Raw genomic sequence first — 15,037 nt, 5'->3', positions numbered from 1 at the left:
TTTCTATTTCAACCTATTCACGTCAAAAATATTGTTTATGTACATATGGAAACCCATTAAAGTGAATGATGGGAAATAAGTGTTAACAATTTTTTGCTTAACCTTTCAGAACCTTTTCTTCCTTCCTTCCTTAGATGTCACTGCAGGACTGTCACTGCACGAAAACACGCACCAGTTCATAAATTTGACAATTGCGCTAAGACAATAAAGTAAAATTTATTATACAAAGCAACATTCACAAGTTAATGGAGGTCTTTCACATGATCAAAAGCTGGTCCGTTCAAGAGGTAATACAGAAAGTAAAAGGTTTTGACAAAGCAAAACAAAGTAGTAGAAAAAACAACAACTAAGAAACTATTACATAACTTGTTTGTTTGCTCACACATTTCATTAGACTTGTTTAGAAAGGGGGATTGTATGTGGAGTGATGGGTGGCAAGTAACTGACACAAAGGTGAATGGCGTGATGGAAACTACAGTAGCACACTGTAATTCTTAAAAATATCTGCTTAGTCCACAGTCGCTGGCTATTTAAACAACCATCTTAAAAATTCTGGAAAGCAGCCTTTCAAACAATGTATTACAACCCTCAGATATGAATCCATAGTAAAGTACATCTGGTTCCTTTCAATGCTTTCACAGCATTTTATAAACTAGAATATTCATGAAGGTTCTCCAACACAGGTGTCCAGCTTCCATTGCTTTCCATTACCTGTAAAACACCTGCAAGGTAAAGGTCCTGTCCGATGAGCGAGGATGTCATGTTGCTCAGTTGATGCACGAGAGCAGCTACATTTATCTCAATTTTCATCCACTGTAAAACACCCAAGGTTCGTTCAATACAAGTTGACAGTTCCTCACTGAACAAGTGTCATATTAAATTGATGCAAATTAAACAAAAATTGAGCTTTCACTATTGAAACAAGTATATGGTGGTAGGGCCTACAAGAAATGGGTTAGGGTTAGCTTGTTCATACAGTCAGAAAAGACTATAGATATAAATGTATAGTAGTAGTAAAAGTTGCACAGCCTCAGATGACACTGAAACAATGGAATTGGTGACATTGAAACAACAAATGAGTGACAAACTTCACTATTCACCTTGGCAAGTGAACGTATTTCTGTCAATGAATATAATACCAATGAAGATTATGGTTGGAGAAAACAATTGTCCATTTTGCGGGTAGAATTTGTGTCTACATAACCTTCAAATGCAGTTGTATTTTCCTTGCAGTCAAACTGCTCATGCCCTTTTGAGAAGTGTACCTTGTTCATAATTAAGACTGCAGACAGAACTGAAACCAGACATTTCATTGTCTAACTTTTGTCTAGAAAGTGTTTGGTGAAGAGGAACAGCCAATAAAGTTCATAAAAAATAAATTAATGAATAAAACAAAAAGCAAAATGCATTAATCTGTTGGGATGAATGTAGATTCAGTTGGAGACTGTAAAACACAAGGTTGGTGGTGGGAGGCAATAGAACAGAGGAGCTAGGGAGCAGTGTTAAGTGAGATAGAACAACAGAACCATTACATATCGAAAAGAGGGAACACTCGTTGAAGCTACGACAAAAACAAACTCACAAATATGAGCAATTAAAACAGAGACAGAAGAGGCAACCACAGATCAGCGAGGAAGTCTTTGGAAAAATAAAGGGGGGGGGGGGGTGACGACAACGACTTCACAGTTGAGACCTCCTCGGGCTTCCGTCCTGGTATAAAAGTCCTGTGAGCGAAGACCTCAGTTGAAAAATAGGGACCAAGCGTTGGTGTTGTGTTAGAGGGACCACTATAAACACGCAATTAGGAGTCTGTTGAGGTATTAAGAGGGTTTGGTGGAAGGGCTGGGCACAGGGCTGTGTGGTTCTCTCAAGTCTGTGTGTTTGTTAATGGAGGATGCCCACCACACACACACGCGCACGCACAACCAACCAAACATCAAACAAACACACACACTCTCTTTTCACATGATGCCGTTGGTGAGATACTGGAAACCGTCATAGAGCTTGGTGGTGATGGAGCGCATGGAGCCGTCCACCATCTGCTCCACCAGCACCTGCAGCTGCTCCTCCGTCAGGCTCATGTGGAAACGTTCCTTCAGGGTCCGGATGGTGCTGGAGCCATGGAAGCACGGCAACTGGGAACCTGGGACAGGGAGGGACAAAAATATGAGGAGAGGAAAGGGTGGAGATTTGGGGAGAGGGAGAAGGTTGAGATGAGTTGGGGAGGGAGGTGGTGATTAAAGCCAGGGTGTCGAAAGGGGTAGAGATGAGTGGATAGGATTTGGACAGAGGCAGACATGTGGTATGTGTACGTGGTCCATGATGGGAAAAGAACAGGGAAGCCCAACGAGAGGAAGGTCAGAAGATGAACGTTTGGCTTGGATAATAGTAACAAGACCGTTTGTCCCCCCCCACCCATCCATATCCCCCATGTGTATTCAAGAAGTCAGACAGAAGGGAAGAGCAGAGCCTACCTTGCTGCATGATCTCCACGATCTGGATGACTTTGTCCATGTGTTTCCGCGCAGCTATCAAACCCTGTAGCATCAGCATCTTATAGTAGTTGAACATGTCTCCATCGAGACCTCCCATCACCTGAGAGATGGAGAAACCACAGGGTCAGAAGAGGGTGGCAGAGAAACAGCACAGGAGCGGAGGGGAGAGAGGGAGCCGGAGCAAGTGAGATCAAGCGAGAGACAGAGAATAGGAAGAAATACAGGGAGCCATGAGCAAGACAACGCCTGACACTTTCGGAGCTCGTCATTCGAGTTTCAAGTCACGTTCCCATGCTGGTCGTGTGACTTACGTCCACAAACTCGCTGGTGAGCTTGAAGGCGGAGGTCTCGAAGCCTAGGTTGCGCGGCGAGCTGGACAGGATGAAGCCGAAGTCTATGTGGATGATGTGCCCCTCCGCGTCCAATAGGATGTTCCCATTGTGCCTGGGGAGGGCAGAAGAGAGGGTCAGGCGAGAGTGACCGAAAAAAGCGTCAATGTGCAGGGGGGGGGTCAAGGAAAGGGTAGTAGAAAGAGGAAAAAAATAAGTACAATTTACATCTGAAAAGAGAGGAAAGTGGCTCTTAGTAAAACACGCCAGCTCACCTGTCTTTGACCTGCAGCAGGTAGCAGATGAGGCAGTAGCCGGCGCAGCTCTGGACAAAGTTCCGCTGGGCGGTGAGGAAGGCCTCGGTGGTGGGGCTGCCGTGCTCCTGCAGGAAGTAGTCCATCAGCGACAGCTGGCTCTGCTTCTTCACCTGAGCACGCAAGGACACAACGTTCACGGAATCCAAAAATAAAATAAAAACACGAGTTGGTGAAGAATCAGGGTCCATAAGATCCAGTGAAACAAGAGGAAGAGGAGAGGCTTGAAAGGAAAACCAAATATGAAAAGCATGTGGTGGGGGCTACCTGGTGGATGGACACGGCGTTGACCACGGGCTCAATCATGCCGCTGTCGCAGGAAATCACTAGGATCTTGTAGGGCTTGATCCACAGGGGCACGCGTTCCTGCTCCCAGATGCTCTGCAGGATGGACAGACACAGAGGGGTGGGGGGGGGGGTCAAAAAAGGATACCGTTCTCAGCTTATGATATGCAGCAGGGGCATAGCATAGTATAGCATGGGCTAAAAAATCTGAGCTTAAAATATCTTTTCCCTTGGCATATCGAGCGCTTCAGCCCCGGAAGCAGTAGCTTATCTATATCAAGGAACCCCAGCCTAGCTGAGGGTTGAGGTGGGGTACAGTATCTGCCTGTAGGCCTAGCTGAGGGTTGAGGTGGAGTACAGTATCTGCCTGTAGGCCTAGCTGAGGGCTGAGGTGGAGTACAGTATCTGCCTGTAGGCCTAGCTGAGGGCTGAGGTGGGGTACAGTATCTGCCTGTAGGCCTAGCTGAGGGCTGAGGTGGGGTACAGTATCTGCCTGTAGGCCTAGCTGAGGGCTGAGGTGGGGTACAGTATCTGCCTGTAGGCCTAGCTGAGGGCTGAGGTGGGGTACAGTATCTACCTGCAGCTGTTTCAGCACTTGGAAGGCCAGGAGCTCCTGTCGCAGGTCGTCACCACACTTGACAATGACGGACAGCAAGCGCCAGTTAGGGAGGTGACCATAGGGTGAGCCATCCCTTATTCGCCTGCCAGATGGAGAGGAGATATCGTGAAAAAAAGTCAAATTCTAAAAACACTACTTTTTATAAGAATTACACAAGATTTGTCTCTGTAAACAGGAGAAAGAAAAAAAGAAATCAGAAATACAATACTCAGATGTGTCATCCCATATTGCACAAAGGAATGAAAGGAAGTCTTTCTCTTTTCATAGTGTGCAGTGACAAGTGTTAAGCTGTCTCTCATATTGCAGCGCAGTACCTGCCTGGCCCTCCAGGGGGGAGTCAGTACTCACCGGACCTTCTCCTGCCAAGGCTCTTTGAGGGCCACAGCAGATGGGTCCTCGGGGTCCCTCTTAAACGTGGTGGGGGCTTGAGCCAGCTGCTCCGACAGACGGCGCCTAGCAACAAAGAGACAGGAAGTAAAAGTTTTGTTTTAAGAAATGAACATCCTGAGGCAAACCTCCAAATCGAAAGGATTTTTCGGAAACACCTGAGGAGCTTGTCAGGCACATGAAACCAAACATCGTGACAAGATGTGTACAGTCGCATGGCTCTTTGTTCTTCGACCGAAGCTTTATCTACACGTACCTTATATCTCCGGCGGCAATGAAGATGGGCTCCTTGCTCTCCAGGCTGGTGATGCTGTCTACTGAGAACTGGGAGATGTTGTCACAGCTGTTGGTGTGGATCTCGGGGAGCTGAAAAATAAACAGACGAAGGCCACAGTCACATTAGAGCCCAACGGAGAGCGTTATTAGCAACAAATGCCAAACTGGTCTGGTCGTTCTAGTGAGACTCACCTCCACCTGAAGCTCCCCGATGTCGTCCACCGACCAGGCCTCGTCATCGTTGTCGTAGTTGGGGACCATGGAGAAGCTCCCCGCCCGCTGGTCAGCCGTGATGCCGCAGTCCGGCAGGTTCTCCACAGAGCGCGTGCTGCGGATCCGTGTCTCCGGGATCCGCACGGGAACGTTGGACATCTCAAAGTTCTCGCACTCCAGCACCTCCACGTAGATAAGGTACGGGGCCTGGAGAGGGACAAACACCAGGGTTTAAAACGTTACGAGCGGTCAAATGTTGGATGTTGCAGGGGTGTGTGTGTGTGTCCTTCCTCACCTTATCCTTAGAGTTGAGCACCACAGCCTGCGTGTGCGGCACGCGCACCACGTGGTGGTCGAAGGGGGCGGTGGGCAGCCAGACGCGGGCGGGCAGCTTGTGGTTGAGCAGCGACAGCTCCGAGATCAGACGCTGGGTCTTCTGCTCCTTGGTGGGCAGTGTGGCCAGGCGCTTGCCGATGCCCATCAGGGACTTGATGAACTCTCTCTGGGGCGTCAGGCGCACAGGCTGCAGGGAAGGGAGGATGAGAAAGGGAGATGTGAGATGTATGATGTTGATCCTGTCAGGGATGCGCCACAGAATGTCATTGGACCAACAATTTACCTGGTGTAATTGTTCATTCTGTTACAGGGATACAACTGTAATTGTAATGACTTGGCCAACAGGTCTTGACAAGAACCCACTACAACACCTTTTTCCCCCCATTTGACCAAATGTGAAGCAAGTCAGAGCCCCCGAGAGCAATTACTTCAGCAAATAATCCATAAATTATTGGAGGAGCTGGCATAGTTGAGGATTCCAAGTTAAACAATGGACAAACCTGGAAGGCCACCTTACTAAGGCCTGTCGTTAATCAAGCCCTTTGTTACCAAACTTGACACAAACACCAAATAATTCAGTTGAAACTGCACAGCCATTAATACAGAAAAGAAAAACTTAACTTCAACAACTGATTTAGTAAATTAAGGCATTAAAGCTTCAATCATCAAGAAGAAGTTCACAGTTGAGAGACATTTAAGTCAGAGAACACCAGAACCTGCAATACCAGAAATTTGACCCAGCAAAAACACAAGACATTTTCAATGACAGGAAAAAAAAATTGAATTTGTCAGAAGAGTGATTTATAAGCATGACAATTAATGTGGGTGATACCAATAATAATTCCAAAGAGGAGATCAACAGTCCCGAAAGTTTTTTTTTTTTTTTTTTTTTTTTTTCTTCTTCTTAACAGCCCATCCATGTACATGCTTACAAATCCCCACCAGGCGCAGTTGAACCCATGACCCTTAGCTGCCAATGGAAATGGCTGGTATCACACAATGCACCACAGGGAGCGCTGGTGATGACGGGCGGTAAACTTACTGTCCCAGCCTCCTGGTGGAGACTCTCAGTCGAGCTGGAGCTCGAATCCTAGAGACGGTCAGGAGTTAGAGGTCTTAGTTACGGTGCGAGGTGAGGGGCGGAGAACAGGATGAAGACACCAGGTCATCGTCGCCAGGAAAGGGCACCAGATGTTTAGGCATTGACTGAGATCAACGGGGTGGATAATAGCGAGGGCTGACCAAATTTGTGTATTTCATGATCAGGTAAGACACTGGTAAAGCTTTATGTACTAAAGTTTCGGACTTGGGAGTTGATGGAGGTTATAACCCAACAAGTCGCAAGGAATTACGGAAGCACTGCTTGTGCAAAGGATGCATACTGAATGCCAAGTCATCCTGCCCTGAAGAGCGTTGGGATGAGAGCCAATATCACATAAGACAAATCTCCTCTGTTTAATCCCCTCAGGGTAGGGCAACGAGTTCTCAGTGCCGTGTCATGGGTGAGTGGGCCTGCCCATTCCCTGCTGTTGTCCCTTGGTCCTCTTTTAGTCTTTCCGGAACATGGTGTTCTTGAGCCCAGTGGATGGAGGGAGGTGGCATCGTGTGCCTCAGCATTCCAGAGTCGGAGGAGAAATCACGGTGAGATTCTGAAATGAACTCTCTCTCTCTGAAAGTCATCTTTATCATAGAGTGAAATAGAGAAAAATCTAAATATGGTACTCAATCTAACTCATTAGACTAAGGCTCCCATGACATCTACAGCCAGAGAGTGGAAGAAACAGAACGAGGTGAGAAGTGGAGAGAGAGGTGAGATCTCACTTAAGATTTAAAAAGGAGAAGCACAGAGCTCTTCCAATGAAAGAACAACCCAACATTAAACATTTCTGAATCCCAGTTCAGAGTTTTGTAATGGTTCATGAATTCAAGGCCAGTGCTCCTACCTATAACTCGTTAGCTACATTAATTATTAATAATAGTTTTAGACACTAAGAGCAAACAATCTCTCTTTTATGTCCTGTTCCAATTTTTTACCAAAGTACAGGCCAGGGCAGGGACATGCTTTCTCTCAACGTTGTTTCTCAATGTTTATTTCTGATGTCGCAATGAAGGCAAAATAAACTGACAGTGCTAATGATGGGCTCTTCTATTTCTGTGACCCCTGAAATATTTCAGGTCCTTTTTCATTTTCATTATTCTACCGCGAATCTGATTGGTTGAAGGCCAGTGAAGACCAGGTAGGAGTAGTAGTAGGATAGAGAAAGTATTAACTATAGATGTACAAAGAGTCTCTTCTCATTCCAAGTGGTGGACAAAACACAAACTCCTATTCAAATTTGTTCCTGTCTTTGATTCCTTATCTCCATCCAGGGCAGTCTAAATTGGCTAAATAATAGGCTAAATTCAGAATTTAAGTGAAGGGTTTTACTTGCAGGAACGCCATCATGGTCGATCTGTAGCACAGGCACGCAGTGGTTTGTCACCTGACTAACTGGCTTAAGTGGAGGTCCCTTCATCATGTGACAGAGCTTTGGACCACACAGGGTTTCAGTGTTGTACAGAACCAGAGTGTTGGGGCAGCAGCATGCACATAGGTATGATCCAACACTGCAGTTTCTAAATAAACGCACACCGTCCATCGTTTTCCACAAAAGACCACTGCCCTCCGAATGGGTAGTGTAGAAGAAATCTGGGGTTTCTTATAGGCAGACGGAGACGATCACAGTACAAATACAATATGTGAATTCATTAATGGCATCGGAATCATGACCAGATAAGGCAGTAGCCAACTTATCGATCGTGATCAATAGGAGCACATAAGCAATCCCAGATTTCTTCCACAGCAGTAACACATGAGTCAAGTGAAAACATCCCCCTTCACGGTGTGAGGGTGCGTTCAGCACCAGCGCTCACCTCATCCTGGCTGCTCTCCACCTTGGGGTTGCTGGCCGTCCTCTTCAGGTTGCTGCTCAGACTGATGCTGACCGTGGCGTCCGACTTGGAGCGCTGGTGCGTCCGCTTGGAGGGCGACAGGCCGTGCTCGCCGCCCAGCCCGTGCACGTGCAAGGTGGGGCCGGCGGGCGCCACGGGACAGAAGGGAGTCAGAGTCAGGGGCTCCCTGCGAGCCCGGGCGCCGGTCGGCTTCAGTTCGTCGGACAGGATGAGCTTGCGGAGTTTGGTGCCGCGCGAGTGGCGCTGCGTGGAGATGTGCATGTCGTCGGAGTAGGCCCCCAGCAGCCAGGCGCACTGCAGCGAGAAGGAGATGCTCTGACGACAGCGGTGAACCTGCGGAGACAGCAGACGTATAGGATCTTAAAACGAAAGCGGATGTGCTTCGGAAAAACGTGGTTTGGGCTCTATTTGGATTTGATCATGTATCGTGACGAAAATTAAATGCTTCGTGATTGCGACTGCCTGCGGAGTGAACGAATGACACCACTAAGACACTTACTGCTTCTGTGTTTAGTAGGCTGTACACCCTCTGATGAAACTTAACTCTGGGGCAATCAGAACACAAACTCACCCTTTACACAGATATCAGGGACCTGCTATTTACTTTAAGCACGGTCCCAAACTCACCACGTAGGGCTTGATGGCATCTCCTACATCTTCGTCCATGTGTATGTACATGTTGAGCAGCTGTGGCAGGTAGAAATCCACCTCCTCGTGCCGGAAGCTAAACAGGCGGTTGCCGATGTAGGCCTGCACGCCAGGCTCCTTGGAGTTGTGCAAATAGGAGATGGCCATGGACACGTCGAACAGCTTCGACTCAAACAGACGCAGCAGCCACGACTGCTTCGAGGGATTGTGGCGCTGGCGCCGCCGGGCACTCTTCACCGAGCCTGCCGCCTCGGCATCCTCTTCCTCACGGACCTTGGCTGCTTTAATGATACCGGTGAGGCCATCCACGGAGGTGTCCGCGTGCCCGGTACCGTTGACTTGCGCTTGGTCCGTCGTGCTGCTTCCGCTCTCGGACCCTGACCCGTCGCCGTCACCCTTCAGCTGCTTGACCTTCTGCAGCACCTCATGGCAGGCCCTCTTAGCCACCTCAGGGTCAATAACCAGGCTCAGCTCTCCGACACCCTCTGATATGACATCCAGAGTCGGGCTGGGTGTGGCTGGGCCTTCTCCGGGGCTGGGGGTGAGGCTGAGGGCCTGCTGGTGGTGAGGGCCGGAGGAGGAGGGGGAAGAGGGCAGGGAGAGGGAGGGGGAGGAGGAGATGGACACAGAGGGGGAGGCTGTCGGGGAGGGACTCTGTTTCTGCGGCTGCTCTTCTTCCTCTTGCTGAGCCAGTGGCTGCTCAAGCTCTGTGTCACCCATCATGCCTGCTCACCGCTCCACACAGCCACTGGGGGAAGAGGGAGAGAGGTCAGGGATATGTCCATGTTATTTATTTATTTTATCACAAGAGAGGGCGAGAAATACAGTAGAGAAGCTTAAAACAGTTACTGTGCACACAGAGTGAGACAGAGAAAGTAGAGACATGGGGGGAATGTGGAAAGAACAAAACAAGTATAACTGGCTTGAAGTACAGCAGACCTTGACAGACATACAAAGAACTTGCACATGAATGTGCCCAAGAGAGAGACACAGAGTAACTAAAACAAAAGAATGGTATTCTAACACTACAATAACTGTTCAATATCCGTAGTTGTAAACAGGTCACACCAATCTTTAAAAATACAAAAATCTCTTTGGCCCTTACTTGACTTATCAGTCAGAAATCTTGTCTAGGCATATGAAACACTGCCATAATGAGCAGTCCGATTTTTTCTGCACAATTTAAACTTATAGACATTCACGTCTGAATGTGATAACCAACCCTTCAGTGTGTGTTTGAGCATGTTTAAGGTAAACAGTGAAAGAGAGCTTGTCCCAATATGTGCCAGGCATGTCACCATACGACAATCCATTCCCTAATCCCATTGAGCAGATTAGAGGCACTACCGAGACCACAGGCCAAGGAAGAGGAGGCCAACTAAATTAGGTGAGAGGGAGAGCAGAAGGAAATTAGATGAAGTTAGAATAAGGGCAAGCTCCTTGCTGTCAAGGAGCACAGACCACATCTACACAAGCATCCAACAACTTCGGCCCGTTTTCAACTTGCTCAAGTCTAAAATTGTAGTTTATACGCTCTCTAAAGTTGCATAAGTATGCACTGATGCTTTATTTATTTATTTTTTATTATGACTGTTTACAAATTTGCAAGTTTAAATATATCGTGGTTGAGCTCCCTTTTCGGTTCTGTTTTCCATGAATCCGTTTAAATGACCGAGAACTCAATGCTGACCAAACTAGCTAACCTAGACATGGCTTACTCATAACATTTATAACTCGCTATCTTAGTAAATTAACATTAGTTTAGGTGGTAACCATCTAGTTTAAATAAGTAGTCCTAGATTCGTGTACTATTTGGCTAAACTGTAAGCTATGAATGATGGCATGACCTAGGCTAGTAGTAGTTGTGCTGCACTAACAACTAGTAACTGTTCTAGCTAGACAGCTAACTGGTGGGCTAGTTAGAGCTAGCACTACAGTAGCCATGTTGGTATAGCCATCTCTACATTTATATGGAATTAGATCAGACTTAAAATTACCTTTGAAATAGCGAAAAGTAAATTATGAAGTTAACATTCTTCTAAATAACCTAATTGATTGGCAACAAGAGTCAGTAGTATCAAAACGGCAAACTACTATTAATTGTATTTGCACTAGCACTCATGCTAGCTAGCCTAGCACAAGTAGCTAACTGGCATGGGTAGCTTTATCTTTAGTACCCAGTTAGTTTCTTACAAGATGAAGAAAATGCATGCCAACACACATGTATAATATAGAGAATATCCCTTATTTACACGTGCAACCATTCGCATTTACTTAGCTACAGTAGGTCTGTGATGATTTACTCAACTAGACTAGTTAGCTCTAGCTAGCTGCACAACAACAACAACACTACAGTAACTTGTTGCCTTCAGCCCGGTCGGTCTTTGAGAACCTAACAAGACTATCTACTGTATATGTCGTAAAACTTAGCCTACCTGAAATTTCTTCGGTGAGTTTTGAGGTTTATCTTTTATCTCCAACTTCTTGGATCCATTTCGAAAAGCTGTCTCCTGACTTTACCACTACTCGGTAAATTGAGAGAAGTCAGTGACACACCAAGAGGGGCCCTTTCTATAGCCTAGCTACAATGCAGCTCTCTTCTGTTACAGTTGTATTTCAACACAAAACAACCAGTTAATTTAGAATAATAACTGGATTATGATTATAACTTAACTCATTGATCAATATAAGGGGTCAGTTGTGGTTAGGAACTTTCCTTCACAAGGACACGTTTGAAACATATAGCTCTGGTTTTCATATTAAATACAAAGTTTACAAGAACGTCATGCTATGTTAACTAACTGATAGCTTAACCTGGAGAAAAAACGTGCCAGACAGTTAATTAAAAAATAAGTTTAAAAGCAAGAAGTCCTAGTAGCTGTTTGAATCATGCCTGAATGAAAATCAAGATACTTTCCTGCTTCAACCAGTGGGAGGCGCTAGTAAGCTTGTTCTTTCACATGCTGTACATGCCAAGGGATTTGGTCAAGACTCGGGGCCAGGTGAGACAAGAGTAGCGTACTATTCGGACTAAATAAATAGTCACAAAAAGACATTCCATGCCAACACTGAACATCAGCTCCCTCATCAAGAAAGCACAACAGAGGATGTAGTAGCTACTTCCTACGGCAGCTGAAAAAATTCAACCTGCCAAAGACAATGATGGTGCACTTTTACTTTACTTTTTAGATTGTTAGTTCTTAGCAATAGTTAGACTACTGTACTTTTATACTTTTTTATTGAAAATCCGTAGGCTATATGTTTATTGTTTGAACCTTCCGGCCACAGTAAATTCCGTGTTTGTGTAAACCTACATGGCAATTCTGATACTGATAGTTAAATCTGTATTTTTATTCCTACATTTCTATTTTGGTGCAATACACATTTTAAATAGCTAACTATCTGTCATGTTTAGCCGTTGTGAGATGTTCATATTTGTGCTACTCACCCAATGTTTGCGGCCTTACTGATCACAAGTATTATTGGGGTTTTAAAACAATACAGCCATGATAATATAGACACTTAAACAAATATACATATAGATCAATTATCACCCTACGTCACACAACTCTCAAGCAGGCTCAACTGCGCATGTCGGTTGCAAAAGACAACTTCTCCCCGGTCTATTACACTTGGAATGTTGATCAGGTCATCATATAGGTCTATCTCTGGCCACTGGATTGCAGCAGGGCTTGGTATTAACTTTGAGACTCTTGGCCTTTTGGACAAATACATTTACGTTTTACTTGTCTATGCACAAAAGTCACTTGACCCCGATACCCTTAAATAGCCTGACAAAGTGATCGGGCAAAACTAGCCTGGCTAACGGAGGTCGCTTTCTCAGGCAATTGACGAATGAAACAGGCTCAAGAAATCCGAGATGCTGGCTATCTTCATCAGGCTCGTATCTATATTAGGCAGTCCTCCCTGACGTTTCTGGTGTAGAATGGAGTGAAATACAACATTGTGCTCACTGCCAGTGAGCGAGTCTGACTGAGGCTAATGTCAAAACAGTGTAACGGGGACTCAGTCTCACTCAGATTGCCAGTTTAAACAAATCTGAAAAATAATCGGACCATCTGGCTCAAAGCAGAATTCCCATATCTCTTGAAAGCTGCCCTGCTCGACTTTTTAGATGTAGAATTGACTGTAAAACTGTAAAATTATGAACTTTGTGACATGACGTGAAGACATGGTTGCCGCTCGACTATGCGGTCTGTACCGGGCACATTCTCACTCAAATTTCAAGACTCTCGTGACCCCAAAAACATTTCTGATGGACAGATCAATGGGTAATCGCTTTCTCTCTTAAAGGCTGTCCTCCTTGATTTTTTTGGTCAGATTTTTTAAATCTAACTATTTGTATAATCTGTGTGGTCCTTTTGCCATTTAAAATGCTATCCTTTCCAGGTTTTCTGCAACCACATTGCGCATGCATCCTGAATGTTTACAAACAAATAATTGGTCTATACATTTGGCTGTAGAACCATAGCCAAATGTCGAAGGTGCATCTGAGCTTGTTGGCTAATACAGGGCCTCCAGGTTCTTTCACAAAGTCAACCAGGAAGTGGTCTTCAGCTTGATGTCACCATTGGAGACGTCTACGTCAATTTGCATCAAAAAAGAGCCAGGCAGAGAGAAATATACTAGATGTTTTGTTAGTAGATCAGTTTTGACCAAAATCAAAATGTATTTTAATTGCATTTTATACTTGAAAATATTTAGAAAGTAAATAGCCCAGTCATCCCAGTTATTATTATTAAGTGGTAAACACAATCTACAGGGTCTTACCTAATCATTTTGGAGGTATAACTTTTTCCAGGTATAGTGTAGAGAAGCGGTCACATTATCTTCTCATCCAGACTCAACTATAACATCTGGGGGCTTCCCTGCATTCCCTACAAGCTCACACAAACACACACACACACGTCAGAATTTGTACCCAGTTTACTTATAATGCAATGGAACAACATACAGCATGTTATACATTCCAGGACAGTTATTTATTGTCTTAGGGACAATAAATAAATGGAGAGTGAGGTTGGCAGGAACCCATGTGATTGCATTGACATTATTTAGTATTGCTGAAAACTTCAGTATTACTGTTTATGGGCACATTATTAAAGCAGCTAATATTGGAAAAAAAATTCCATGTCTCAAGTAAACGTCTTGACTAATATGATCATCACAAATATAATCGTAATGTCCATAAAACATTTTCTACTTTTGTCACATGGCACAGCCCTACTTTCTGTCATCTGTTGACTTGAGTGTTTGTGGCAATCGTGTTTATCTCTTCACCTCTGTCCACCCTGCTTGTAGTTAGCCCAGGAGAGGACTAAGTTGGCAGGTAAAATGCCCATGGGGTTCCACATACATCACGCAGGTTTGGTCTTTGTGACAGTAGGCTAGTTCACAGCTGGGTGCCACTCAGTGTACTTTTGGGAACAGACAAGGTGGGGGCTTGTTAGGGTTTAGTTAGATCTATCAATTAGGCCAGCTGGGATTAGATTGCGTGATAATTTTCTTGATGTCATTTATTTGGCTTCCACTGTCCAGTGGCCCCATGTGTTGCAGTCTCCCTATTGATAATTAGAGAGTACGGCCACTAACACAATTAAAGTGATGTAAGGTGCGTGTTTGGCTGAAGGCATTGATGCAGAGGCCACCGCTGATGTAGATGCGAAAACACCTGTTACCTTGCCAAGCTTTGAACCACTTTCGATGTCCTCTGTGGATTTGAGCATTTGGCGATCGTGTTAATCTATTCCCCACTGTCCGCCATCCTTGTAAGTAGACCAGGAGAAGAGAAGGTTGGCAGTTAAGACACCCATGGGCCTACATCTACATCAGGCAGATTTGAGCGTTTTGATTGTGACACTAGGCTAGTTCACAGTCAGCCTTGTTAGGGTATAGTGAGTTATGCTACTTAGGCCAGCTAGGAGGAAACAATGAGGGGCTTTTTCTTAATTTCATGTGTTTTGCACCAACACTATTATTCTCACCTCTGTCCAGTATTTAAGTTTGTTATAGGCCACCTCCTTTATTAATTATTGTTTACCATTTTATAGGAATAAATTAAATACCTGGTATATACATCACTGTTTAATCAAATATTTAAATTGCTTGCAAAACAATGACCTAAGACCTGTCTGGCCTCTTATGCACCAACAGGGCAGATTT

General features: G+C 45.2%; 1 protein-coding gene across 2 annotated transcripts; it reads right to left on the bottom strand.

Moving 5' to 3' along the window:
- Window positions 1-197: 197 nt before the first annotated feature.
- Window positions 198-11,445, bottom strand: pi4kb (phosphatidylinositol 4-kinase, catalytic, beta). Of its 2 annotated transcripts, XM_047036187.1 has the most exons (14): window positions 11,290-11,445; window positions 8,834-9,602; window positions 8,168-8,539; window positions 6,297-6,344; window positions 5,214-5,441; window positions 4,898-5,125; window positions 4,686-4,795; window positions 4,391-4,495; window positions 4,001-4,124; window positions 3,406-3,519; window positions 3,100-3,251; window positions 2,807-2,939; window positions 2,475-2,595; window positions 198-2,143 (listed from the first exon to the last, which is right to left on the bottom strand). In XM_047036187.1, exons 2-14 carry the CDS (start codon window positions 9,575-9,577, stop codon window positions 1,962-1,964), a joined length of 2,661 nt encoding a protein of 886 aa, XP_046892143.1. In that variant the 5' UTR covers window positions 9,578-9,602; window positions 11,290-11,445; the 3' UTR covers window positions 198-1,961. The 2 variants fall into 2 exon arrangements, with proteins under 2 accessions (XP_046892143.1, XP_046892153.1); XM_047036197.1 differs by lacking the exon at window positions 6,297-6,344 and having other exon boundaries at window positions 11,290-11,444.
- Between the last annotated feature and the right edge of the window lie 3,592 nt (window positions 11,446-15,037).

Source organism: Hypomesus transpacificus, chromosome 2 (genome assembly GCF_021917145.1).
Source record: "Hypomesus transpacificus isolate Combined female chromosome 2, fHypTra1, whole genome shotgun sequence".
Lineage (NCBI taxonomy): Eukaryota > Metazoa > Chordata > Actinopteri > Osmeriformes > Osmeridae > Hypomesus > Hypomesus transpacificus.
Note: the sequence above shows the minus strand (reverse complement) of the source record. Positions and strands in the feature narration are given on the sequence as shown.